General features: G+C 39.1%; 1 protein-coding gene across 1 annotated transcript in view; it reads left to right on the top strand.

Annotated features, from left to right (window-relative positions):
- The window catches only part of LOC103107058 (uncharacterized), a 45,072-nt gene that overhangs the window by 13,637 nt on the left and 3,444 nt on the right, over window positions 1-27,991 (top strand). Inside the window, 3 exon segments of the mRNA XM_016185068.2 lie at window positions 15,969-16,072; window positions 20,872-20,979; window positions 25,767-25,945. Of these exon segments, the coding sequence (XP_016040554.2) occupies window positions 15,969-16,072; window positions 20,872-20,979; window positions 25,767-25,945 (391 nt within the window).

The following is a 27,991-nucleotide window of genomic DNA, read 5'->3' on the forward strand; positions in this document are numbered from 1 at the left end:
TCCGCCTACTGGCGTATGAAGCCATTCGAGAACGCCATGTTTCTGCCACAATGCCCCCACTACCGTGGGGGTGGAGTTAAAGATTAGAAGATTTACTGGAGAGGAGGGGGAGAATCGAACGAGGTGCATGTCCTGGAGAGCCTGGTTAACTTTTTCCAGAGCCAAGGATGCTTCGGGGGTTAACATACGCTTTGAGGAGGGCTGTTTGTTTCCTTTTAACAGATCGAACAGTGGTTGCAGGCAGCTCGTAGGCAGATAAAGATACTGCCTAAGCCAATTCAAATTTCCAAGAAAACTTTGTAAAGAAGCAAGAGTGAGATTAGAAGGAAAAGTAACACAAGGTTTTAAAGGACGAATCTGCGTTAGGGAAATCTCTGAGCCTAAGAAAGATATTGGAGGGATTAGCTGTATCTTCTCAGGAGCTACATTAAGTCCACTTCTCTTTAAGGCAGGGATTAGAAAATCACGTAGGGTGGAGAGATCTGTGTCTAATTCTCCCCATATTAACACGTCATCCATATAATGAAAAACCTTAAGGCCCTTATGAATATATGGGAAAAGGGCAGATTTAACAACCTCTTGACAAATAGTAGGACTATTAGCCATGCCCTGGGGCAGTACCACCCATTCAAATCTATCGGCAGGGCTGGCATTATTAATAGAAGGAACAGAGAAAGCAAAACGTTTACAATCTTGTGGGTGTAAGGGAATAGAGAAAAAACAATCCTGTATATCAATAGCTATGATTGGAATTCCTGTGGGAATTGCGGAAGCAAGAGGCAAACCCCTTTGGGGGGAGCCCCAAACCTGCATGGTTTTATTAACTGCACGAAGATCTTGGAGGAGGCACCATTTTCCTGAGCGCTTTTTAATTACAAAGACTGGAGTATTCCATGGGCTCCGAGAATGACGAATGTGTCCCAAAGACAACTGCTCTTGGACGAGTTTTTTTTTTTTAATTTCTAGCTTCTCCCTAGGCAAAGGCCACTGTTCCACCCAGACAGGCTCATTAGAAAGCCAATCTAAGCAGGGAGTTCTGTTACGAACAGTGGCAGTTAGTATTGGGGGTGCTGGTTGGGTCTAGCAGTCTCACAGGAGTGAGTGTGGTGTCCTGCAGAGGTGTCTGAGGATATCACTACATCTAAAGATTCCAGCAAGTTTCTTCCCAATAAATTGGTGCTTATATCAGCTATTAAAGGCTGAAAGCGTCTGGTAGTCCCTTCTGGATCTTCCCACACAAGGGAATCTCCTGTGCGGAATGCCTGAGTCAATCCTCCAACACCATGTAAGCGTGGTCCTGGGAGGAGTTCCCAACTCTGGGGAACCTCTGCTTTTCTTAATATTGTCTTATCTGCTCCCGTGTCAATCAAACATTTAAAAGGAATATTACCAATCTTTACTGTCATAGTTGGGTGACCCCTTTCTAAAACAGGGGTGGTCCATAAAATCTCAGGCTCTGAATTCGAGCTGTTCTCTTGCTCCAGCCGGTTATTTCTATGCTGGAAGTTCCCACATACCGCGGGTTCCTCCTTCTGCTCACCCTCTGTTATTGTTACTTGGCGTGGTGGGTGTAGCGATGGATTGGGTCCCAAGCTGGGCTTCTGTTTGTGGAAGAAGGGCACAGCACCAAGCGGGCGACCTGCTTCCTTCCCTCTTGGGGGCGGGGCTAAGGGAAGCCCCATACCTAGTTTAAATCCCTGTTTACATTTGGCAGAGGAGTGCCGTTCCTATGGAAGCTTGACCAACAATCTCTCCTCCAGTGAAATCCTTTCTGGCATCTGGGACAAGGCATTCGTGGTCTCTGATTCCCTGTCTGGAGGCGGGGTTGCCCTGACTGGAGGTGGGGTCGCCCTGACTGGAGGCGGGGTCGCGGTCTATTTTCTGGACATTGGTTACGCCAATGCCCTTGGCGACCGCACTGAAAGCAAGCTCCTTTTTGCTTATGTAAGGTAGCTGCATAGGCCTGTAACATAGGTCCTTGAAAAGAGCTTGATCTGAGATCCTGTGTAGCTAGAATCCAAGTATCTGGGTGTTCGTTTTTAAGAGTGATACAGGCCTGTCGAAAATGTGGAAGCATTCCATCCCAGACTATGGATCGCAGAAGGAGAAAACGAGCGTCAGGATTATAAATCTTCCTTTCCAAACTCGACTGGACCCTGGCAATGAATTTAGCGAGGGATTCATCAGGTTCTTGTTGCAGGGAGAGAATGGGGGCTGAGGCTGCTCCCATGGGTGGTGTTAATCGCTCCCATGCTTTTAATGCACACAGGCGTACTTGATCAAAATACCCCGCTGGAAACTTGGCTTCCGCCTGTTGAATCCCTGTTTCTAATTGGCCTGTTCCAAACAATGCATCAAAATTACCCTCTGGCTGATTTTGAATATTTTTCCGCGATTGTTGTAAACATTCGTCACGAAAGAATGCCTCCCATTGCAGGAAGAGGGGGCCTGGGAGCGTAGCACGAGTCACATCTCTTCAATCTTGAGGGGTATTAAGGTTCTGCAGCAGGCCTTGTAAAATGGACCTGGTCCATGGGGCATGAACACCGTCATCTTTGATAGCCTGGCGTAGTTCCTTCAGGTCTGTGGCGGAATATGGATACCAGGCCTGAGGTTTTTGTCTATTGGGGGCAACATTGACCGGAAATGTGTGGACTTGCTCTCATAAGTGTGTAGCGGTAGGAGGAGTCATCGAAGTGGAAGCTTCTGGACAAGTGGCCGAAGAAGTGGTTTTGGAGGCTACAGGAGAATTCGGACATGTGTCTATCAAAGCAGGGTGGGGTGAAGAAGCAGCCGTGGAGGCAGCAGGAGGTTCCGGACACGTTTCTGCCAAAATGGGGGTGGCCGAAGAAGTGGCTGTGGAGTCCAAAGGAGAATTCAGACACGTGTCTGCCAAAATAGGGGCCTCAGGGCAAGATGCCAAAATAGGGGCCTCAGGGCAGGATGCAGAGGAATTAGGGTGGGTCAAGATCACAACAGGCCTTTGCTTCTTCTTGTTTTTAAGGTGCTGGTTAAGTTCTATGATTACTTCCTTTATCTCTTTGACCTCAACCTCTAGGTCCTTAAGCCTTTTGAGAGGTTGACCTATATATCCCTTAAAAGCTGCTATGATGACCAACAGGATATAAGGTGAAGCCCCGAGAAAAATGTCCCAGATATATAAAAATTGTATACTGGAAAAAGAATGCAGGATTTGGAAAAGATTTTCCATGGTGGAAAGATCTCCGGAAAACAATAAGAAAGAAAAAAAATCACAGTGCCTTAACACAATATTGCAGATACCCAAAAGGTGTGTACTTATCTAAGATGTCTTCTTGTAAATCTGCTGCTTACAGGTCCCTGTTCCGGGCGCCAGATGCCGGGATAGCCTGAGGGTACTTCTTCCCGAGCTAGTGCTCTCTGGGTTGGAGAGAACTCAACTGGAGCTGATCTAGGCTGCTGTGTGGGAGAGGGATCAGGAACTCGTGCTGCACCAACTTCCGCAGGAGATACACTCTGGAACTCTCGGAGCCGGAAAGCAATTTCCAAGTGTCTTTAATCAGAAGAGCAGCTGTTTTTATACTCTCCAAGTAGGGTGGAAACAGGATGTGATATAGAGAGGGTGGAGAGAAAAGTGACTGGTGAAAATCAGAGTGTGACAAAGAAGGGATCAGTGTGTGACAAGGAGGGGGTGGAGCAGGAGAGAATCCTATCATAGAACCACCAATGCCCTGGAGTGCTTTATGTAAAAGTGATTTATGTAAATAGACCAAAGTTTTGGATCAGTAAAATCCCTATATAGGCATATGGTTAAGCAGAAGCCAGGGGGAGATGGCAACTACCCAACACCTAGACCTCTAACAGATCCCTCTCCCCACTGTCGCTGGTCCTCTCCATCAGGTACAGCATAATGGACCCTCTTTTGGGCCTCCCTCAGTGTGGGTCATCATTGGAGGGGACTAGCCCATTCTCTGAAGGGAGGTTGGGTCTGTATACTCTGCCACTTGAGGAAGACAGTCCTGCAATGAGTGCAGCCTAGAATGTTCCTAGTTATGACCATGCAATTTGAGCTCAGACATGGAGGGATACAGAGGTTGCACAGGCTCCTGTGCTGAATATGGACCACAGATCAAATTGATTGGTTTACAGTTAACAACATTTGTATACCTTTCCCATAATTCGGAGTTACTCTTTCATCTCTGAAAAAACTATCTTGGGGCTGTAGCCCTAGAGATGACAAAATAATCCAATTATTTTTTTAATTGTAACTAAACCAAAAAAAAATTAATTAAATGATGGAACTTGAACAATGACAAAGAAATCCTCATCACTGTAATTAAAAATATGATCAGGCCATGTCTTTGCATAAAAATCTTCCTGTGACTTGATTGACTTTCAGCATACAAGTGGTAATGAAGGACTTAGGGCACAATTCTGTTTCTGCTTGCTTTTGTCAGCTTCCATTCTTTTGTTTCCATCTTCAGAGATCCATGCTTCATCAAATTTAAAGCAAAACAAAATATGAATGAAAGAAATTATGTACCATGTCAGTTTCCTAATGGGATAGTCCTCCAACTTATGGGGTGTCTCAGAAAATTAAATTTGCCAAGCCAGAGCTTGTACAGAAATTCTGTGGCATTCATGTCCACAGACATACTCTTGTTTTTTATAATTCTAGAAGCAACTGGGGCATAGGCTATTGTAATTAAAAATATTTGGGTGCTTATGCTGGGAGTTAATCAAATGGGAGGTTTTTATTTTTAGAGCATGGCAGTTTTATTATATCACAGGTTATTTAGGTAAATCAAAACCATGGCAGCAAAATAAGCAAAGGGGGAGATATCCCTTGGCCATGTGGTGAGGGCCACACAGTCCTTCAGCATTGTTCATCAGCTTTGAGGTACATGACCTGCAGGTCTGGGTTGGGGTGGTGGTGATGGTGTGCGGGGTAGTAAGGTGAGTCCTAGGAGAAGGTGGAGACAAGCAGGCAAAGAGCAGCAGGAAAGAGCCTAGTGGAAGAAGAACCAAAAAGGGGAAACGATTGCCAGAAGCTTGCTTAGTTTCTTATACCCACAATCCCTTGTAAGTTTATGTATTGTCAGATGCTCTTGACTTCAGGCTATATGCTAATTAAATCCATGTCCCAACAACAGCCTTCATGAACAGCCACATAAACAGCTGCAGTTCCACAGACTTAAACCTCAGTGTAGAGGGATGAAGACCGATGGTGCTTTGAATGTGGTTAATGAGTAGAAAACTATAATAGAGAGATGGTTTGGTTGCCTCATTCTCAGTCTTGGATTAGCTACACCTTCCTTACAAGTATTTTCTGATTGTATACTAGGATATTTTTCCCTGACCGTGGGTTCTCATAGCTGATATTTCTCCCAGACCCAAATAAACCTTATATTGGATTGCTCCTGTTTAATTCACCTTCTCACTTTTTCCTTTAAGATTGTTGCTACATGGAGGAGAGGCAGTTGTGACTTGGTCATGCTCTATTTGTCCAGTTTCTGCCAGATTGGAGGAGCTCAAATGATGCCTATTAAGTGAATAGATCTGTTCAAATCCATTTTTTATTGTGAATAATAATCATATTTTCTTTTAATGGTTTGTAATCACTTTATTTAAAAACATGCAATTCTGGGGATTGGGTGGTAGTGTAGCGGGTTAAGCACATGTGGGTGAATCACAAGGACTGGAGTATGGATCCAGTTTGAGCCCCTAGCTCCCCACCTGCAGGGGAATCACTTCACAGGCAGTGAAGCAGGTCTGCAGGAGTCTTCCTCTCCCTCTCTCTGTCTTCGCCTCCTCTCTCCATTTCTCTGTATTTTATCCAACAAAAACAACATCAATAACAACAATAATAACTACAACAACAATAAAAAACAACTAGGGCAAAAAAAGAAAAATGAATACATAAATGAAAAATTATGCAATTCTTCTGTATCTTGGAACATATTTAGTAGTCTCCTGAGTTTTCTTTAAAAAATTTTATTGGGGGGGTTTAATGATTTACAGCACATTTGTCTATACATATGCAAGCTTTCCCAGTTTTGCATCACAAGTGCTTACTATATGCTCTTACTGCCTTCACTTTGAGGACCCCAGACCTCCAATTCCCCCAGAGCCCCTACCCTATTACCTCCCCAGAGCTCCTTGTTTTGGTGCAGTACTCCAGCCTCAGACCAAGTTTCATCCCATGTTCTCCCTTTCTAATCCTGTCTCCCAAGTTCCACCTACAAGTGGAATCATCTGGTATTCCTCCCTCTCTTTTTTCTTATTTTGCCACCAGGGTTATCAGTGGAGTCAGAGCTGGCACTAGGAATCTGCTGCTCCTGGCAGTCATCATTTGCATTGCTTTTCATTTCTTTTCTTTTCTTTTCTTTTCTTTTCTTTTCTTTTCTTTTCTTTTCTTTTCTTTTCTTTCCTTTCCTTTCCTTTCCTTTTCTTTTCTTTTTTCTTCTCTTCTCTTCTTTTCTTTTCTTTTCTTTCCCTTCCTCCCCTTCCCTTCTCTTTCTTTTTCCTCTTCTTTTTTTTTTGTGGATAGAACAGAGAGAAATTCAGAGAGGAGGAAAACAGAAGGGGAGAAAAAGATAGATACCTGAAGATCTGCTCCATCGCTTCTGAAGTGACCCCCCTGTAGGTGGGGGACCAGGGTCTTTGCACTTTGTACTATGTATGCTTAACCTGGTGCGCCACCACCTGGCCTTCTTCCCTCTCTTCCTGACTCCCACTGAACACTCTTGCTTCTACTACCAGCAAAAGTGAAGCAAAGATTGAGATTTTAGAGTTTCTCTTCTGAAGTCTAGGACTTCTCTATCCTGCCAAACTATCCTTCAATAATGAGAAATCTTTTGAGTTTCTTGATTGTGCATCAAAGTCAGTTTAATAAAGATACCTTTCCAAGAAAAACTTTGGGGCATTTGAGATAAGGAGCAAAGATGTAGTCACATCTCATCACATTAGAGGTCATCAATCACTATACTAATATGCCGAGTGTGAAACAAATGAAATAGACTTTCATGTTTGCTCAGTGAAAAACAATGGTAAAAAGTATGTTAACAGTTGTGATTTTTCAATGTGTGAAAGAGTTTGAGTGCTGGTACTTCTTTATAAAGTTTTTTCATTTTATAAAATGATGCTTTGGATATTTCCCTTAGAACTGATAACAATGTAAGATCTTTCAGAATAGAATAAAATATCCAGAGAGAGAGATCTGAGATTCCAAGTATGGAACTAAAACTAAAAAAAAAAAAAACATAAAAAAATAAGAACAAGAATTCTGGAGAAGTGAATTATATTGTAGAATGCAGGACTTATATGCTTAAGGTTTCTCTCTCTCTTGCTCTCTTTAGTAAGTGCAGAAGTCCTAAAATAAATAAATAAAAACAAAGAGAGAGACCCAAGACCAGCATAAAACAAGTAAATTCAGATTAAATTTATTGCAACAAGAACTGAGATGGGAAATGTGCATGGTACCAACAGTTCCGGCACAGGCTAGTGTAGGCCCTTCTGATTCTAATTTTCAGCTAGACATCATAAAAGGAATCACTAGCAAAGAATATTTAAAGATGGTGAGTCATAATTCTTCCCCTGGAGAGTCTGATTGAGGCCTTAGAGACTTAGGGATTTACCATTATTTAAAGAATAAAATTACCCATATTTAGGCATAACAATAGAGGAAAACTTTTTATCAAAGGAACCTGTCTTTAGCTAGGACATATATCCAGAAGCAAAGCTTTGTCCTGTGAAGTCAGCCCTTTCTTGTCATGGGAAGTCTCCCCCACTTCTTTTTTTGTTTGTTTTGTTAAACCTCCCCCACTTCTCTTTCCTTGATACCTCAGGCCTCTGAGCTCTGACTTGAAACCCATTTTCTTCCTAACAGAATCACCGTAGCTCCCCTTGCATGCCATTAAAGTGATTTTTGCACTTTTGGGCTATTACAAATTTTGCTATTATGAACATAAGTTTACATAGATCTATTTGGATAGGTGTGTTTGTTTCCTTAGAGTGTATCCCTAGGAGAATGACTGCCAGGTCATAAGATTTTTAGCATTCTTTTTATTTATTTATTCTTTTTTTTGATAGGACAGAGAGAAAATGAAAGGTTGGGGAGGGGAGAGTGTTTTGCAACACCTTTCTTTCATGAAGAGATGAGAAATTGTATCTACATGTCAACAACTGTACTAGAAAGCATTAGCCTCAGCTTCAAATGAACATTTAAAAGAAGAAAATAAATCAAGGAAAATCTGTCTTTTGCTAATCCATATTGCTCATCCTGAGAATATTCTAGAGGGGTGGGGAAGTTCCCTTCACCCTGACAATGGTGAGATGAAGATGAGCTTGTTGGGGGATCTAGGACAGGAGAACTAGGTCAAGACAGGGCATCCTGTGTTCCTTGCCCCCAACACACACACACTTAAAAGAAGACCACTTTAACTTGGCATTTCCTGACCCACAACCTGATAATAGAAAGCATCCCACTCAAGGTTTTTGTTTTCCTTGACCTGACTGGTGAATTCCCACTGAAAATGGTGAGTGAATACAGCAGCACCAGCATAGTGTCTAATGGGAGGACAGGAAGTAGTCCAGGCAAGATGTTACACTGCCATTCTTAGCCTTTTTCTTTCACCCAGACATATCACATGGGCATATTCCAGCATGGAGGGGGCAAGGTACATGAATAAGCATACCATCCAGGAAGACCTTTGTCTTTGTGTACTAGAGCTGCCCCTCCTCCATCCTGATATGTCAGGATGAGCAGTAGGAATGTTCCTTCTGGCCCTAATGCAACTTCAGCAAAGACCCAGGAGCCCATGTGACCTAGATAAATCAGGAAGATCAGCATAACATTGTAAAGGTTCTGAGAATTAGGGCCATTGAAACCTCAGGTTACAAAAGTAGGCTAGGAAATGCACACTAAGTTGGAATAAAGTGCCAAGCACCTAAAATAAAAACAAATTGGTCTTGGAGCATTAAACAATGCCCAAAATAGCTGGAGTATGATAGGCAGTCATCCATCAAAATAAGAACTAGGGAAACAATTTGATACATTTTTTTTCATAAAGAATGCAGAGAGGAATGGCAACACAATAAAAAAATAAATATATAAATCCAGCCTCATATTTAATGCATCTTTATAGTAAGCAAACAACCCATGAATCTCTCCAAGTACAGTCAGCTAGCCAGGAGGCTTTTCTGTCTGCTGAGCTTCCATGTCATGCTGCCAGACTGTGTTCTTTTTCAGCCCTGCAAGATGCACTCTTTCTTCTCCTGGGATTCAGACCCTTGTGCTCTTTGGTGCCTTAACCCATGTCAGCAGGTGCCTAGTGCTGACCTAACACTCATGAGCTTAAACTTTTCATGGCTGCCCATGCCCACCTGTTCATGGAACCTAAGCCCAGGACTTCATGAGAAACTGAAAATAGTGAGAAGACAGAAAAAGTCCCTGAATAGAAGATAGAAGACAGAAAACATGGGAAACCCAATACAACAGATGTGTGTAAGTTTGCAAAGTAGACTTCAAAGTAGTGTTATCTTTAGCAACTGGTTAAGATGAAAATCTATACCCACTGACTTCTGTTTTCTATCATGTTCTTCAAATAAGGACAGTCTATCTTGTTCATGACTAGTCTCCCTGGCATGTAGGCTAACAGTAGACTTGATATATGTTCTAAGTGGTAAGTTAATATCCTTATTGTTAGGACTCTGCACTTATTTTCATAAGTTTCATTTCTCATTATGAGGAGCTGCTACAGAAATGTAGAACTGAGTTTCCATATGAGTAGACCATTACAAAACCCAAAAGTTCATGTGAGTAAAATTGTGACCTTTTTTTATTATTCAGATCCTCTTTTTAAAAAAGTTGTAATATATTTTTATTATTTCTTTATTGGGGGGTTAATGATTTGCAGTAGAAAGTAACTACAAATAGTTTGTACATGCATAACATTTCCCAGTTTTCCACATAACAATATGACCCCCATGAGGCCCTCTGCCATCCTGTTCTAGGACCTGAATTCTCCCCCTCACCCACCCCAGAGTCTTTTACTTTGGGGAAATGCACCAATCAGAACCTCACTTTTAAATTAATTTACTGTCTAATGGCTTCTAGTACACTTCAAGACACTAATACAGACCCCAAAGGGGTGGATGAAGAAAAGTATGGTCCAGAGCATTTTCTCAGTTTTTCTTTTCCACTATGGATTTGTTATATATGGTATACTTAGCTTCTGCACTCCAGGTTTCTGCACTCTGGACCAAGGATGTAGGCCTCACATCATTTCTGCCTTTTTCTCGCAGGGACTTTTGTTGAGCTGGCAGCACTGATATTTCTAATACTCAATCAAAGTTCTAAAGAACTCCCCTCCAACCCCATTCTGTCACACAGATGCTTAAACCTTCTTGGTGTCTCTTCTAACACTAACCAACTACCTGTGTTGGTTTCAGAGGTATAGGGAATGTGTCTGCTGTATCCCTATACTGAAAGAAAATTTCAGTGGTGACTTATTCCTAGTCCCATAGTTGTTCTCATGAGAAAGCAAAACGCAGAAGTTAGTTATGTTGCCATCTTACTGACCCCACCCCCCAATATGTCACAATTTGCTAAATACTGTGTTTCTGTTTCTATATCCTTCAACATAACACAGCTCAGTCAGGCTTGGTTTACTCATTGAATTATTAAATAGTGGGAGAGACTAAAAACAAATAAGAAAAGAAAAACAGAATGGAGCTTTTAGGGATTGTACTTGTTATATTATGTGCTTTAAAAAACTTCATTTGGGTGGGGGAGATAGCATAATGGTTATGCAAACAGACTTGCATGCCTGAAGCTCCAAAATCCTAGGTTCAAATCCCCCACACTACCATAAGCCAGAGCTGAGCAGTGTTTCTCTCTGTGTCTCTCTCTGTCTGCATCTATCTCAAAAATAAAATAAATAAAATATATTTTTTTAAAAAGTTCATTTAAGTTGTTAAAATAGCTTGCATGGAAGGAACACTAAGTGATTGCCTTTACCTCCCATGAGACTCAGGTTTGAGCCTCTACTCCTAGAGCACTGAAAGAATATTTGGTGCTGTAGTGTCTCTCCTCTTTCCCTGGAAAAGTTGATGTGGATTGGTGAAGCACCTGACAATGACAAAAGTAATTGATCACTTATGATTGAATACATTTTCATAAGTAATTATGTATTGAAATATTGTTAGGAAAGATTATGGATGAAATATAAAGGTTTTGATATCTGTTAGTAATGAGTTTCCTAGACATTGGAAGATTTCTGCAGGAACATGTTATTCAGCCAAAGCTTGTGTGGAATACATACTTTTATACCAGTGCTTTTTTTTTTTTTAATTGATAAGCATTTTTAAAAGACGTATGTATTTTTGTTTTATAAGGGTAATGATGACTTATAAGACAGTTGTTGATACCTGGGTACAATTTCTCCTGTTTCTGGGATAAGTGTTGACACACTATTGCCACCTTTAACATAGATCCTTCTTCAACAAAGTACACTGGATCCTCAGGGGCAAAACATGTCCTCCTCCCCACCCCTGCTAGCATAACTACAACAGTTTGCTCCTAGGCCAAAATGCCCCTTGTTTTGCCTTTTCAATCTTTTTTCTTAAGTTCTACCTATAACTAATATCATCTGATATTCTTTTCCTTCTGTCTTATTTTATATATCATGATTACTTGAAGTTCCATTCAAGATGAAGAAAAGAGGACCATCAATTTTTGATAACTGAGTAGCAATCTACTATTTATAGATACTAAGGTATCTATAAATATAAATTTATATGTAAGTATAAATTTTATATAGAGGGTATATATAAATATTTAAATATGTTATTAGTTATTTAATAATGACTGACAAGATTGTAAGATAATGGAGTTACAATTCCATACAACTCCTATCACCAGAGTTTTGTGTCCCACCTCCTTCATCAGAAGCTTCCTTATTCTTTATTCCTTTTTAGGAGTATGGACCAAAAATTTTTATGGGGTGCAGAAGGTGGAAGGTCTGTCTTCCGTAGCTGTATCTCCACTGGACATGGGCATTGGCAGCTTGATCCATGCTCTAAGCCTGTTTCTATCTTTCCCTAGTGGGATAGGACACTGGAAGGGTGAAGTTACAGGAAGCATTGGTGGGGAGTAATCTGTCTAGGGAAGTCAGGATGGGATCATCGTTGTATCTGGAACTTGGTGACTAAAAGGCAGTAAGATAGGAGGTAGGACAAAATGTTTAATAAGTAGGGACCATAAAGTAGGAATAGAGCAGATGAAAACAGGGACCGTAGGATGGAAGGAAATTAGGAAGTCTATTTTGGGTATGTTTCTAGGGCCACATGTCTTAGAAATATATTTGCTTGAGCTTGATAGCTACCATGGGGATGGACTTGAAATATTGTCTGCAAATATGGAGTCAGAGTTGAGAATAGAACTAGAAAGCTGTATTATGGCAGGGAGTTGCTTGAAAACTTAAAGAAAATATACAAGTGCTATTAGCTGTTTACCACATCCCGTGTCTTAGTAATATATTTGCTTGAGCTTGACAACTACATCATTCTAACCTGGAGTCCATTATTATTCATATTTAGCACTTCAGCTTGTACAACTTCTGCATCCCTGGCAGATTGAGCTCATAATACATAGTCACAGCTGGGGACATTCTAGGCTACACTCACTCCAGAACCAGTCTTTCTGGAATGGCAGAGTAGGGTGACCTAGTATCCCTTTAGAGAGTGGGGCAGTCCCTACCATTGCTAGGTCATAGTGACAGTAAGGTCTTAAAAGGGCTTGTGATAAAGTATCAATGGGTGTGACCAGTTATGCTAGAGGGAGGGAACTATTAGAGCCCATCATATCTATAGGTGAATTCAAGGATTCCCTGTCTAGTATCCCAGGTAATGGAGTGGCTTGATTATGGCCACAAAGGCCATTATTGAGTGATCCAGTCTCTTTCCCTTCTTCAGTAGTCCCTTCTTTATCTGACAAGCTTTGACTTTCTCCCAGACGTTAAAGCATTGAGTCATTTGTTATATCCAAACCAGTATTAGGTTTATTGGGTATGGCCTCAAGTTAGGGAGGAAACTGACTAGGATTTTAGTAGGGTCTTACTTAGCTCAAGTTTTTCTGCATTTGTTTGTTTGATGATACTAATTAAGGTTGTCATAGGGACAAAAGTTTTACTTTATTTGATAGTTTTTGCCAGTATATCTCCTGGCCAGTTGTATAGAATTTCTTCTAAAGCTTATCAAGGGGTGACACTAATGCTTATCCTCTGTCAGAAGAGATTTAAAAAAATGAAAGAATTTATCTTACTTACTTTATTTTGTATGGCTAATTGAATTGATATATACTGATTTAGGGAAATGGAGTATAGGAAAAGAGGGTGTCTAGGTCTAAGTAATGAATATATGATTATAGAAATTATTATGTCTTCTTTAGGCCATTCTAATCTCTAGGCTTATTAGTTCTAAGTCTAATCACAGAGGACTATTAATCACTTTAACTTTGAGTTAATTGCCCGTTACTTATGGATACATGCAGACATTGCACAGTGCCCTAGACTCTAGCTTGAATCTAGTATCTACAGCACCTTACATCTATGTTCATCAGAGATATCTGTCTTTAGTTTTCTTTTTTGTGTGTTTCTTACTTATTTTTATCAATGAAACAATGGCACCACTCAGTCTGGGGCTCTGTGTAAGCTTTATAGAGCTTAGGGAGAACTTCTCGTATCCTTGGATGGAGGTCTGAGAAGATACCCTCTTGTGAATCTCTCTCAATGGAGGTGAGCAAAGAGGAAAAACCATCTCTCAGACAAAGTTCTTCCCTTCTTGACTCTCAAGCACACAGAAACCTCAAACTGCAGGCCACATGGCCGCCTACTTTAAGATTCATTCACTCAAAGTTCACACATTCCACCTCACTTTTTGATCACAAAGGAAGAGCACATCCTGTCACACACTCCTAATACCAGACAAGTGAGAAGCCCCCGAGACCTTATTTCCTGTTGCCCTTTTCATGTCTTTGAAGCCTTGTTCATCCTTCTCTATCTCACCCCTATTCTTCTCTCAAATGCCTTTGGATAATTAAATGCCTGCAACAGGAGACTAATTCTATTGATCTTTATGTATCAACTCTTGACATACCAACCCCTGCCATAGGGGCATGCTAACCTTTAAGAAACCTGTGAATTCTGAAGTATGTGAAAACTAATCTTTGTCTAGCCTTCTATATCAACCCAACCCTCCACCCAATAAACGAGTGTGTTCATACCAGAATCCTCCCCGAGTTTCTTTCTTTTCATGCAGTCTCTTGAACTGGTGATAGAAATTCGGTAGTTTACCTTTCTAGCTGAGGGACCACCCACATGAGCTCCAACAACTCAGTTCTGTCCCATGGCAGTGCCATGAGGTCTCAGGCATATATTTCCTGTGCTCTATTTACCTCCATGCTCTAGTTACCTCCATCACTCTTATGTCTATTTTTTCAAATCATTAAAGTTAAGGGTTCAGTTTTTGTACCAATTGTAGCAACAACTTCTAAAATATACCTTCCAAAATGTTGTAATTGGAACTGTAGCCAGGCTAAAAATTTCACTGCAGTTCTTAATAGCTAATTAGTATTCCATTTGTATGTATACCACGACTTTCTTAGCACTCATTGTAGAGTGGGGAAAGATGTCTCTTGGTTATTCTTATAGAAAACCTCACCATTGAGTGAGGAATGGGAGAGAGAAAAAAACAGCTGTTATGGCTGAGCTGGCATGGTTCATTCTTAGCTTGGTTGTTATTTCATCACAGTCACTTCTTAAGCCTAGCCGAAATTTCTCCTTTTATTACCATGACTTCTTTGTATGGACACTATATTCAGTATTAAGTGAGACCATTGGAGCATTCTGAGATTTAAGAAATCTTTAGGCAAAGACAGTGTGTGTCTTTTCAGCCACCAGGTTCCAGATGTTAGCATGATGTCAACCAGACTTCCCTGGACAGACAACCCCACCAATGTGTCCTGGAGCTCAGCTTCCCCAGAGCCCTTATCCACTAAGGAAAGAGAGAGGAAGGCTGGGAGTATGGATCATCCTGTCAATGCCCATGCTCAGCAGGGAAGCAATTACAAAAGCCAGATCTTCCACCTTCTGCATCCCTTGGGTCTATACTCCCAGAGGGTTAAAGAATAAGAAAGCTATCAGGTGAGGGGAGGGGATACGGAGTTCCAACGGTGGGAATTGTGTGGAGTTGTACCCCTCTTATCCCATGGTTTTGTCAGTGTTTCCTTTTTATAAATAAAATAAGAAAAAATGATTATAATAATAATAATAATAAATTCATACATGTATGATTACATACACACATAAAAAAGAAATAGAATTTTAAAAAGAAGAAGACTAAGTTGTGATTCTTTCTGTTTATTTAATATTCAGTTCCTCCTTCCTTCAAGTAATTTAACTTCTTTTTCTTAAATTAACAATACTGCATTGCTCTGTATTCAAAGTACTTTTTGAGAAATATCTTTAATATTCCATGACAGTCGGAAAAACAATAATTTACTCAGCTCTAACAAGTAGATTTACAACTAAAAATGTTTCTTATGTGAGTTTTTTTTTTTTTTTCTCCAACTAGGGTTATTGGCAGGGCTCAGTGGCAGCACTGTAAACCACTGCTTGTAGCAGTCATTTTTTTTCCTTTTATTTTTTTTTCTTTCTAATTTTTAGTAGGTAGCTTAGAGAGAAATTGAAAGAGGATTGGGAGATAAGGAGAGGGAGAGAAAGCTAGACACCCGCAGACCAGCTTCACTACTTGTGAAGAGCCCCCTCTGCAGTTAGGGGTGGGAAGGGGCAGGGCAACAGGGCCTCAAACAGACTGCAATGTTAACTGAGTGAAAACACTTCTGTGTTTTCTTCTAAAATTACCAACATCTAGCCCACAAAGTGCTAAACTGAAATAGCGTGTTTTTCCCCCCCTTAATCTTGATGCTAAAACTTGTCAAGTAAACTTAGCTCTCTGATACCAGAAAATACAATGCACAGTACCAAGAATATAGAGAAAGGCTTTCTACAGACTGAACTTCTGGCACAGAGAGGTAAGAATTTGAACTTTCTGGGCTGGAGATCATGATGAACTCTTGTTGAGAGAAAATGAGAAAATTCTAACAGGAGAGAGTTATTCAGTGTGGGAGACAGAAGGTATATTGGTTTATAATTTGTGTAAAAATTATAGACATTTAAATACTTGTGATAAGCAAGGAGAGGAAACTACTAGAGAACAGTTAATATTCCTCTCTCATATAAAACTGGTGAAAACTAAGATGCTATAATTCAGGACTGAAGTTTTGTGTTTTCCTGTCTTTGATGAAAAATAATGATTTAGAAAGGAGGTATTTCAGAATAGAAAAAAGATTATTTCATATTTCTAGTGCTTTATTTACTTTTATTTAATTGGATAGAGACAGAGTGAAATTGAGAGAGAATAAGAAAAAAAGAGATACTGAGGTTGGGCAGGGATGCACCTGCTTAAGTGCATATATTACTATGCACAAGGACCCAGGTTCAAGCCCTTATCCCCATCTGCAAGGGGAAGCTTCCTGAGCAGTGGAGCAGGGTTGCAGATGTCTGTCTCTGTCTTCCTTCCCTCTCAATTTCTCTCTGTTCTATCAAATAAATAAATAACATTAATAAAAAAGAGAGATACTATAGCACCACTTCACCACTTACAAAGTTCTCCCTATGCAGATGGGGACTGAGGATTTGAACCTGTTTCCTTGAACACAGTAACGTGTGCTCAACCATGTGCACCACTAGCAGCCCTTATTTATAATTCTTGTTATCAACTCCATAGGCTTTACATTTATATATATTTTCAGTGTTTTTGTAACAGCTGCTGTAAGGTATCAGTCAGATAGTTGTAATGTCTTTGTCATTTCCATATTGACATATATGGACTGTTGCAGGCAAGTTGAATTCTTCATGGTTCTTTAAATGCTGAATAATTTTGTATCGTATTTTGACATATTGAATACATAATTATTTTTGTTATAAGGCTCTAGGCTGTTTTAGAACATATTGATACTTTTGCTTTTACAGAGCCTCTGTCTTCAGGACTTCTGTGGGCTCAGATTCCCATGTCAATTCTGTTTTCAGAAACTTTGTAATTACTCAGTTCTTTCTTGCATGTGCATCAACTACTGGTCAGTCTGGGATGTAGGCAGAGTTCCAGCCATTAGTTTATGAAAGTCTTTGGGAGATTAAGGTCAGTTCTAGGCATGAAGACCTTAAGGGTGGGGAGTAAGGGTAAATCTTCAAGTTGACAGATAATATTCAATCTTCCAGTCTTCTGGGTACAAGTGACTTCTCTATTCTAGCTCAGTTTCCCTGGTCCTAGTTCCCCTGTTCTGTCATGCACTTCTGAAATTGTGACTCCATCTGTAAGCCTATGTGACAGGAACAAGGAGGGTAAATGGGAAGGCTGTGGAGGCAAGTTATTTGGTGTTGTCTTATTTGAATTACAGATGCACTGAGTGGAGGACAAAGTTCACCTACCTTCAGGGTTTGGCTGTTGTGTTTTACTTTGGGTCTAACAACCATCATAAGGTTTGATGCACATTGAAAGAATATTATACCAGGAGGTGGCACAGTGGATAAGGCATTGGACTTGCAAGCATGTGGTCCCGATCATGTGCCAGAGTGATGCTCTGGTTATCTTTCCCTCTTTAGGTTTGTTTCTACTGATACTCAGTTCTAGGCTGGGTGGTGGGTATGGTGCACTAGGAATAGTGGGAAATGCAAAAAAAAATTGACATTAACTTCTGATATTCTTTCCAGAACCTTTGCTACAGAATAGTTTTCATAGATCTTCTTTACCTGTTGTGTGTCTTCTCACTAGGGTTGTAGTTTCTGGGTTTGAGAGCCTAACTACTTACGTGGACCTAGAATCAATCTTTAGTGGGATTTTTTTTTTTTTAATTTCAATTTCATAGGTGATGAACTAGGTGCTGGAGATACAATTGGCAAAAAGGAAGAAAGAATGAAAGAAGGAAATAAAGAAAGGAAGAAAAAAAAAGAAAAGAAAAGAAGAAGAAAGACAAGATCCTATTTGCCATTGAGCTTGCAATGAATGACAGAATTTATATTAATGGTCTTGCTTTTATTGCCTTAGCTTACTTTTTTCTTTCCTCTATGATTTTAAATAATTGACTAATTGACTAAATGTTTTTGAAAGACCAGAGTACTTACTGTTCTGGCACAGGAGATGCTGGAGATTAAATCCATGGTCTCAGGCTTGCAGTGCATGTGCTGTACACAAATGTCCCATCTCTGACTCTTAAGTCCATGACTTTTCAACTCACATACCACCTCCCACTGAATCCCCATTAATTGGTCTATCTGCTTGCCCTTAGAAATGCTCATTGCTGGGAGTCCGGCTGTAGCACAGCGGGTTAAGCGCAGGTGGCACAAAGCACAAGGATTGGCATAAGGATCCCGGTTCGAACCCCGGCTCCCCACCTGCAGGGGAGTCGCTTCACAGGCGGTGAAACAGGTCTGCAGGTGTCTATCTTTCTCTCCTCCTCTCTGTCTTCCCCTCCTCTCTCCATTTCTCTCTGTCCTATCCAACAATGACAACAACAATAATAACTACAACAATAAAACAACAAGGGCAACAAAAGGGAATAAATAAATAAAATAAAGATTAAAAAAAAGAAATGCTCATTGCTATCTGCATTTTATAGTTTACACTTCACAGAAAACCGCTGCTTCATCCTGCACTATAAATTATTTCAATTTAACATCATATCCAGATAGAGAAAACTATTTTCTACAGACCTCCAGATTTCTGGTCCAGCATACTAGGAACTTGGAAATTTATGCTCCCACCTGTGTAACAAGTAGCAAACACTGAAGATCAACATCTCAGATACATCAGAGAACTGAGCGCACATGAAGAACCACTATGCCAAAAACCACTATGCCAGTGTCTCTGAAGAGTGTCTACTGGCATGGTAGATGCAGAGAAATAAAGTTACTGAGCAGGAGATCAAGAGAGAAAACCTCACCTGAACCAGTATTATATTCCTTCTAACCATGTATCTTGTCTAGTTTTGTATTCTGAGGGAGGTTGAGTGTCTTTTGATTTAATTCAGTCCTGATACTAATTGTAGTCATAATTATATCAGTCACACAATTTACAGAGCAAAGTTACCAACCCAACTGCCCTAATCTCAGGTGCCAGCTACAATATAGTCCCCCATGCTGCCATGCAAGTAACTATACAGTGTGGATGGGGTGTTTGAGATTAAAAGGGTGCTTAAGCAAGAAAGTGTTTAGTTGAATTAAATAATTAAATAAGAGTGTCTGTTGCAGTTAAGAGACACATTAATGTTCCAACACAAATAATTTCAAATGTTTGCTCAACTCTGACTTATGGTGCTGCTGGGGTTGAATCTGGGACTTTGGAGCCTCAGCTTGAGGTTATTTTGCATAACCACTGTGCTATTTCCCCAGCTCCACTAGCGGTTTTATATAGCACAGTATTTAGTTTTAGGCACAATGCAAATATAGAAAATTTCACAAGCAACATTTGTTCTAAGTTTTATACTAAGATTAAGTCCCTCACTAACCACTAACTTTGTAGAGAAAGAAGTTTGCTGTTCAGCTCATTATTCTCTCCCATTAATCATCCTTCCTTGCATAGAGTAGCACATGTGTGACTTCTACTACCATGCTTTTCACACTGTAGTTTTGTCTTTTAAAAATGTTTTTACTTTACTTACTTTAAAAATATTTTATTTATTTCATTTTAATGAGAAAGAGTAGACACAGAGGATAAGATACTGAGAGAGAGAGTAAGAGATCAGAACATTTTTTCAGTTCTGTTTTATGGTGGTGCTGGGGTTTGAACCTGGGACCTCAGAGCTTCAAGTATGAAAGGCTTTGCAGAGCAATTATGCTGTCTACCCAGATCTTGAAAATATTTTAAGTCCATTTAAATCAATAGATCACACTTTGATTACTTCAAAAATTATTTTACATTTTTGAATCAAGATAATTTATTATGTGTAATTTCCAGCAGTCTGGATATTATTGATTTCTTGTCTGTAGGTCAATTGGCATGCCTTCCATATTTTTAGTAAACTGTTTAGCTGAATTTGGAGTTTTAGTCATATTTGTATTTTTGTTCAAGGTTACTTCTTGTGTTTTATATTCATGATGAATTTTGTCTTCTGTGAAGAATTAAACTTCGGAAATAAACTAGCTCAAAAAATAACTAACCAATTGAGCCAATGGAATAGCTCACTTAAATAATGTGTTGTTCTGTCATGTGCATGACCCATGTTCAAATACAGCTACCTAATAGGAGTCAGGAGGTAGCTCAGTGGGTTAAGTGCAGGTGGCACTAAGCACAAGGACCGGCATAAGGATCCCGGTTCAAACCCCCAGATCTCCGCCTGCAGGGGAGTCGCTCCACAGGAGGTGAAGCAGGTCTGCAGGTGTCTATCTTTCCCTCCCCCTCTCTCTTTTTCCCTCCTCTCTCCATTTCTCTCTGTCTTGTCCAACAAAGACATCAATTATAACGACAACAATAAAAACAAGGGCAACAAAAAAGGAATAAATAAATAAAATTAAAATATTTAAAAAACAAAAAAACAAATAACAACTACCACTGCGTTGAAGGAAGCTTGGGTATTGTGTTCTCTTTCAGTTTTTCTCTCTGACTTAACTTCTGTCTAATTAAGCAAGCAAGCAAGCAAGCGAGACAGGCCAGTTGCTCCCTCTAGTGGAAGGGAAAGAAATTAATGGAAGGAACAAAGTGGTTAATGCTTCTAAGAGCTTGATGTTGTATTTAAGGTAAAGGTTTTTTTCTTTTTTCTTTAACGTTTTTTTCCAGGTTATGTGTCATCAGAAAAGCATTCTATAAAATTCATCATGAATCTAATTTTGGTTTTCCTAATAATTGAGATAGTGATAACATTTTGTGTATTGATTCCCTTATTAGGTAAGTAAAGTTTTTAATTTGTTCATCTAGAGAGTGTCATCTAACAAAATGGAAGAATGTGGATAATTTTAGCAAATGAATACAGTTCCAATGTCTTTATAAGTGGGATCAGGAAATTTAATTATGTAAAATAAGATTCACATTATTGTAGATTTAATGGAATGAACAGAAGGTAGAACTGAATTGGTAGTCACTTGCTTTAATCTGCATGATTGCTATATTTTTCTCATGTGGTGTATGTATATATATATATATCACAGAAATTACATATTTGATCCTGCCTTTCCCACTAGGGAAAGAGAGACAGGGTGGGAGTATGGAGCGATCTGACAACACCCATGTTCAGTGGGGAAACAATTACAGAAACCAGACCTTCCACTTTCTACACCCCATAATGATTCTGGGTCCATACTCCCAGAGGGATAAAGAATAGGATAGCTTGGGGGAGGGCAGATGGGACAGGGAGTTCTGGTAGTGGGAACTGTGTGAAATTATACCCCTCTTATCCTATGGTTTTGTTAATATCTCCATTTTATAAATAAAATAAAATAACTTCAAAAACGTGTACATAGGTTGTGACAGAAGACATGCTAAAATAATATAGTAACAGTCTAGTTGTTTGGTTTATAAAACTGTGTTCATACTTTCATACTGAACAAAGATAACTACTATAGTTTTGGATCTGTGATATGCTTTTTTTTTAAATAAGAGGATTTTTTTGTATTTTATATTTATTTATTTCCCCTTTTGTTGCCCTTGCTGATTTTATTGCTGTAGTTATTATTGGTGTTACTGTTGTTAGATAGGACAGAGAGAAATGGAGAGAGGCGGGGAAGACAGAAATGGGGAGAGAAAGACAGACACCTGCAGACCTGCTTCACTGCTTGTAAAGCGACCCTGCTGCAGGTGGGAAGCCAGGGGCTGGAACCAGAATCCTTACGCAGTTCTTGCACTTCGTGCCACATGAGCTTTACCCTAGGCTCTACTGCCCGACTCCAGGATCTGTGATACTCTTATAGCCCCCATTTCTTTAAGTAGTCACAAGAACTTAAATTGGCATTGATGTCTGCTTTCCTTCATCATCACTTTTCAAACTTCATCACCTTTCAAACTTTAACTAGAAAAGACTCTTCAGGAGTCATTATCTGCAGCCATGCTCTATCTGGTTCTTTTATCCAACTGGTTGATGTAGGATCAGTGAAATTATACACTTCTCATCTGTATAATTTATTATCTAGCTTGAGATTAATGCCTTAGAAAACACATTTTCCTCGTGTTATATAATCAAACATTCAGAATGCAGCAGTGGCTGTTATCCTCCACAAACAAGAGCATATCCTTACAAAAGGCAAAGTTAAAGGACCTCCATGGAAATTATGACATATGCTTCCTGGTCTGCCACTGACACATACATAGAGTGTCACAAAATTTCCTCATCATTCTTTTATCTTCATTGAACTCCTTACACATATATCTAGCCAAATTATCTTAAGAGATCTTACCCTCAGAAGGTTTTTAGACTCTGTTCCTCATTTAATTTCTTTTCTTTTTTAAAATTATTGGTTAATTAAAGAGAAAATGGGGGATAGGATGGAGAGCGAACCAGATCATCACTCTGGTATATGTAGTTCTGGAAATCAAACTCAGAACCTCATGCTGGACAATTCAACACTTTATCCACTTTGCCACCTTCTAGGTTGCCCTCACTTATTTACTTAGGCATGCATCCAGCAATATGTGGGCTATTCTAGGTTCTGGAAGGTTCTTATTTCTCTTTTACTGGTTTTGAAATTCCATAAAGGATGATCAGCTTGGTAACAAAAATAAGGATACATAGCAATGAAGCAAAAATAAATTTGTAGAGATTTAAACCAATAGTATCTATTTAATGAAGAGAAAAAGATAAACATAAAGGAACCTTTCCCAGTAAATATCCCAACATAAATATCATGAATTTTTAAAATAAATATATTTTAAATCTATAGTCCTTGTTTCATTTTGATTCTTTCTTTCTGACTTGGGAAACTCTATTGTCTAATGTTCGATCATGTATTGCTGTTAATATAGTTGGTGTTTTGTGGAAGGGTAATATTGTTGGAATACAAGAATACAGGTAAGTGATATAGTTTTTTTTTCTTTAACATAACTTTACTGAGGTATAAGTTAAATACCATAAAACTCAGGGGGTCTGGTGCACAAGGACCTGTGTTCAAGCCTCTGGTCCCCACCTGTAGGGGAAAAGTTTCATGAGTGGTAAAGTAGAGCTGCAGATGTCTCTCTATCTCTATCCCTCTCTATTTCTTCCTCCTTTCTCAATTTCTCTCTGTCTCTATCCAATAATAATAAAAACTCATCAATTTTCAATGTATAGTATATTTATAGAGTTGTACAAACTCATTACCACCCAATTTAATTTTAAGACCTTTTCATAACCTTAGCAAGGAATCTGAAGTCCATTTATTATCACCTCCTATTTCTACCTTCATTATTGGGCAACCTCTAATCTATTTTCTGTCTGTCTATATTTGTAGAGAAGAACTTCAAAATTTTTTTTTGGTTCTCTCCTTAGTAATGAATGGGTTCAACATCCACCTTATAGGTACATGCAAAGACACAATAAAAGCTTCATAGTACAATGCTCTTATTCTATACAAAGTGCTTTGATATATTCTATTCCATGTGGAAACTGATTTCTTTACCACTAGCAAGTTATAATCTCCAGCTTTAAATGCTCTGCCTTAGAAAATATGCCATAGGAGAAAATGAAAGAGAACTAAATGCTAAACAGATGGATCCCATATTTAACTAATGAAGAAATGAGACTAGGGGCTGGGCAGTGGTCCACGTGGTTATGCCCACATAGTATGCTGCTCAAGGGCCCTGTTCCCCACTTGCGGGTGTGGGGGGTGGCTTTTCACAAGCATTGAAGCAGTCCTACAGGTGTTTATTTTTTTCTCTCTCTCTCTCTCTTCCTTCTCTCTCAATTTATCTCTGTCCTATGTAATAAAATGGAAAAAATGGCCACCAGGAGTAGTAGATTCATAGTGCAGGCACCAAGACCCAGCAACATCCTGGAGGCAAAAACAAACAAACAAACAAACAAATCAAAGACAAGAGACCAAGAAAAGTGGCTTGCCCAAGGGAGAAAAAACCCTCAGGATTAACATTCGATTCTACTTTACCATTGGATACTTGGTTTTTTTTCTTCTGATTTCCATAACCTCAGAGCAAGTATGAAAGTCATTTGTATGAAGCAATACCAAAAAAAAAATTAAATGATCAGGAGAAAATTTGTTTAATGTGCTATGTAGTTTAGAACAAGAAAAAAAATTAAAAAGCTTGACTTTCTTTCATTGGGGATTTGGATAGGAGAGGACTGTAAGGTTGTTTTGGACAAATTGAGGAAGAGAGGTTTGTTTCAAGGTGACCAAAGCCTTCCCTGGAAGCCACAGGCTAATTGTCCTGCAGTGTGTTCAGGTTCCTAGAGTTGAAGTCAAGCAGCCTTTCCCACTGATATGTCTCCTGTGCTTCTGTTGCCCAGGAGGTTCTGGCATAAACAAGGATGTTTATAATCTCCTGCAGTGACTCTGCAGCCCTGTCAGAAGTGCCTTCATTTGTTTCCATTGTGTCTGAAGGTTGACATCTCATCTGCATTCAGAATACATACTACAACTGCACTGCTATCTCTTTGCTTTTCCTATATATTGAAGTGTTAACTGGCTACAAACAGCTGAGTATTGAGTGTGCTAACTGTGAAACCTATTTGTCTGCTATTCATATTTTGGACTACAAGGATCAACTTGAAAAGTGATGATAAGTATAGATGATAATTCAGATATTAAATTATCAGTTGATGAGTCAGACCACTGATAATGAAGAAAATTCTGAAGGAAAGGGACAAAGCCCCATGAGGTCACATAACAGGAACTACCTGGCTAGATCTAATGACTGATTAAAGTTTACAAGGTAGGAATGAGCGTTTATTTTATTTTTTTTCTTTTTAGCATTTTTATTAGTGATTTAATATTGATTTAAAAAATTCTAAGGTAACAGTTGTGTAATTCCACACCTTTCCCACCACTAGAGTTATGTGTCCCCACTCCCTCCATTGGAAACTGCATTAGTTTTATATATATTTGCTCATCTTTTTCTATGGTCCTGCCTTCTTTTCCTTCTAAGCCACACCTACTACTTCTGAGTTTTCTTCTTCCCTCCTCCTTCCCCTGTGAAATTGAAGTTTAGAGGCCTCTGGTCATCTTCCCCTAACATTTACCATTCTAGGAGTATGGGCCAAAATTATTTATGGGATGCAGAAGATGAAGAAGTGACCTATATTTTAAGACACTATTGATTTCTCTGTGTGTCTTTCTCTCTCTACAACTCTCTCACAAATAAAAACATTTTAAAAAGACACTATTATTTCCTTCAGCTCACAACTAAAAGCATTAGTTTAAGTCTTAAATATGAAAGTTTCTATGTAATATACACAACTACTTTTATATTTAGTATTTAGGAAAATGACTGAGAAGGCTAGGGAGTGATGTACCCTATTAGCATGCATGTCACAGTGTTCATAGACGTGGGTTCAAGCCCCCAGTCTCCACTTTTGAGAGGGAAAGCTTCAAGAATGGTGAAGCAGTACTGTATGTATCTCCCAATCCCTTCTTGATGTCTCTCTGTCTCTTTGCAATAAATAATAAATTTTAAGAAGATTAATAAGAAAAATGCAAAAAAGTACATGGTAGTATATACCAACAAATATAAGACCAAGTTGTTTTTATTTTCAGTAATTAAATTTCATCAAAAGCCATCAGAATGTACTGAAGACATATGTCCACACAGCTGGATTGGTTTCCAAGGAAAGTGTTTTTATTTTTCTGATGATGCCAATAATCGGACATTTAGTCAGTCATTTTGTGACTCACAAGATGCAGGTCTTGTTCAGGTTTAAAACCTCGAGGAACTGGTAAGAAAAAATTTTTGTTGGGCTGGGAGGTGGTATAGTGGATAATGCATTAGAATCTCTCAAGTGTGAAGTTTTGAGTTCAGTCCCCAGCATCACTTGCCAGAAAGATACTCTACTGTTTTTCTCTCTCTTTCTCTCTGGTGAAATAAATCTTTAAAACTAATTAACTGATTAAAAATATAACATCACTAAGACCTTATGCCAGCATATGTGAAAATATCTAAGCTAATTTTTTTTTGTCTCTAAAGTTATTGCTGGGGCTTAGTGCCTGTAGCAATCCAATGCTCCCGGAGGGCTATTTTTCCCCTTTTGTTGCCCTTGTTGTTTTATCACTATTGTGACTGTCACTGTTGTCATTGCTGCCATTGTTGGATAAGATTTAGAAAATTGAGAGAGGAGGGGAAAACAGAGGAGAGAAAGATAGACACCTGCAGACCTGCTTCATTGCTTGAGAAGTGACCCCCCTGCAGGTGGGGAGCCAGGGATTCAAACCGGGATCTTTGAGCTGGTCCTTGCATTTTGTGCTGTGTGCACTTAACCCAGTGCACTACTGCCTGACCCCCTAACATACATATTTTGACACCTGTCTTGGTATTGAGTTTTGAGTACAAGAGACAAACCAAGTAGGTGTTGCATTCTGTAATGGCTTCACAGAGTAGGAAGATGGCCAGAAAGCCTGTCAGTGCTATCTTTCACTCATGAGCAAGAACCGTGCAATTTTTACTAGAAAGTTAGAAGTTTAAACATAAATTTAAACTTGTATAGACTTAAAGTCTAAAGTATGAGTGAAATCAAAGATAGTGGAACAGCAAGCTGTTGAATATCACTATAATAAAATTGTACCTTACATAAGCAGAATACATGTTCTGTACACGTGAACACAGGGCATTCTCTTTGTTTTTTAAATATTTTTATTTATTGTCGAATAGAGACAGAAATTGAGAAGGAAAGGGGTGATACAGAGACATAGACACATGCAGAACTGCTTCACCTCTTGTGAAGCTTCTCCCATGCAGTTTGGGACTGGGGGGCTTGAACTTGGGTTGTGCACTGTAATGTGTGTGCTTAACCAGGTGCACCACTGCCTAGCTCCAACATAGGACATTCTCTAATAGACCATATGGTTGGGCATAAAATAAGTCAATGTATTTCAAAAGATTGAAAGCTTGCAATTTTTCTTCTTACTCATTCTCTCTCTTTCTACCTACTCACCTACACCTCCCTTTCTCCCTTCCATTCTTTTTCCGACTTTTCAAACGTAGGATCTTGGATATGGTAACGTGTATTTCACCATGAACTGCTACCACCTGACCCCTACAGAGTTTCTTTTACACTGAAAATGAGATAAAAACTAGAGACCAATAGGAGTAAAACTGAAAATGTGACTATGTTAATATTTATGAGCAATCATTAAGCAAAAAACTAAAAGAAGTCATAAGAAAAAAAAAAGTTCTACAATTAGTAAAGTAAAAGCACATTATCCCCAAACTTATGGAATGTAGTGGAAGCAATACTAAGAGGGAAATGGATAGTTGAAAATGCCTCTCTTAGGAAACAAAGCATCTCAAATCAATAACCTGTTTACTTCCAGGGATTTGTTAAAAAGCACAAAATGAAATTAATTTTTATAATTTCAAAAGACTGAGTATTTCTTTAAAAGTTGCTAAATCCAAAAAAATTGCTAAATCCAGAAAATATATAGGAATACTATATAGTTAACATTAATACTACTGCATATGATAAATGGATTTTGTAAGAGTGGACAAAAATGTCTATCAAAGGAAATGGGCCTACATGATGAGTATGGGTATAGTTTGGTTCAGTTCTACTGAGAGAGAGTTTAATGTTATTTCAGATAGTTAACAATAAGCATGCACTCGCTCTAATAATTCCATTGCAGGACAGATGTTAATGCCACAGAGTTCATAAAATCCTTGACCCAACTTTAAACCAAATGAAAGATAAGTAAATTGTGGACTAGTAATACAAGGACTATTATGATGAAATCAAAGTAAACGATTTATTGACAAATATCAGTTTTAATCT

The sequence above is a fragment of the Erinaceus europaeus genome, chromosome 7 (assembly GCF_950295315.1).
Source record: "Erinaceus europaeus chromosome 7, mEriEur2.1, whole genome shotgun sequence".
Taxonomy (NCBI): domain Eukaryota; kingdom Metazoa; phylum Chordata; class Mammalia; order Eulipotyphla; family Erinaceidae; genus Erinaceus; species Erinaceus europaeus.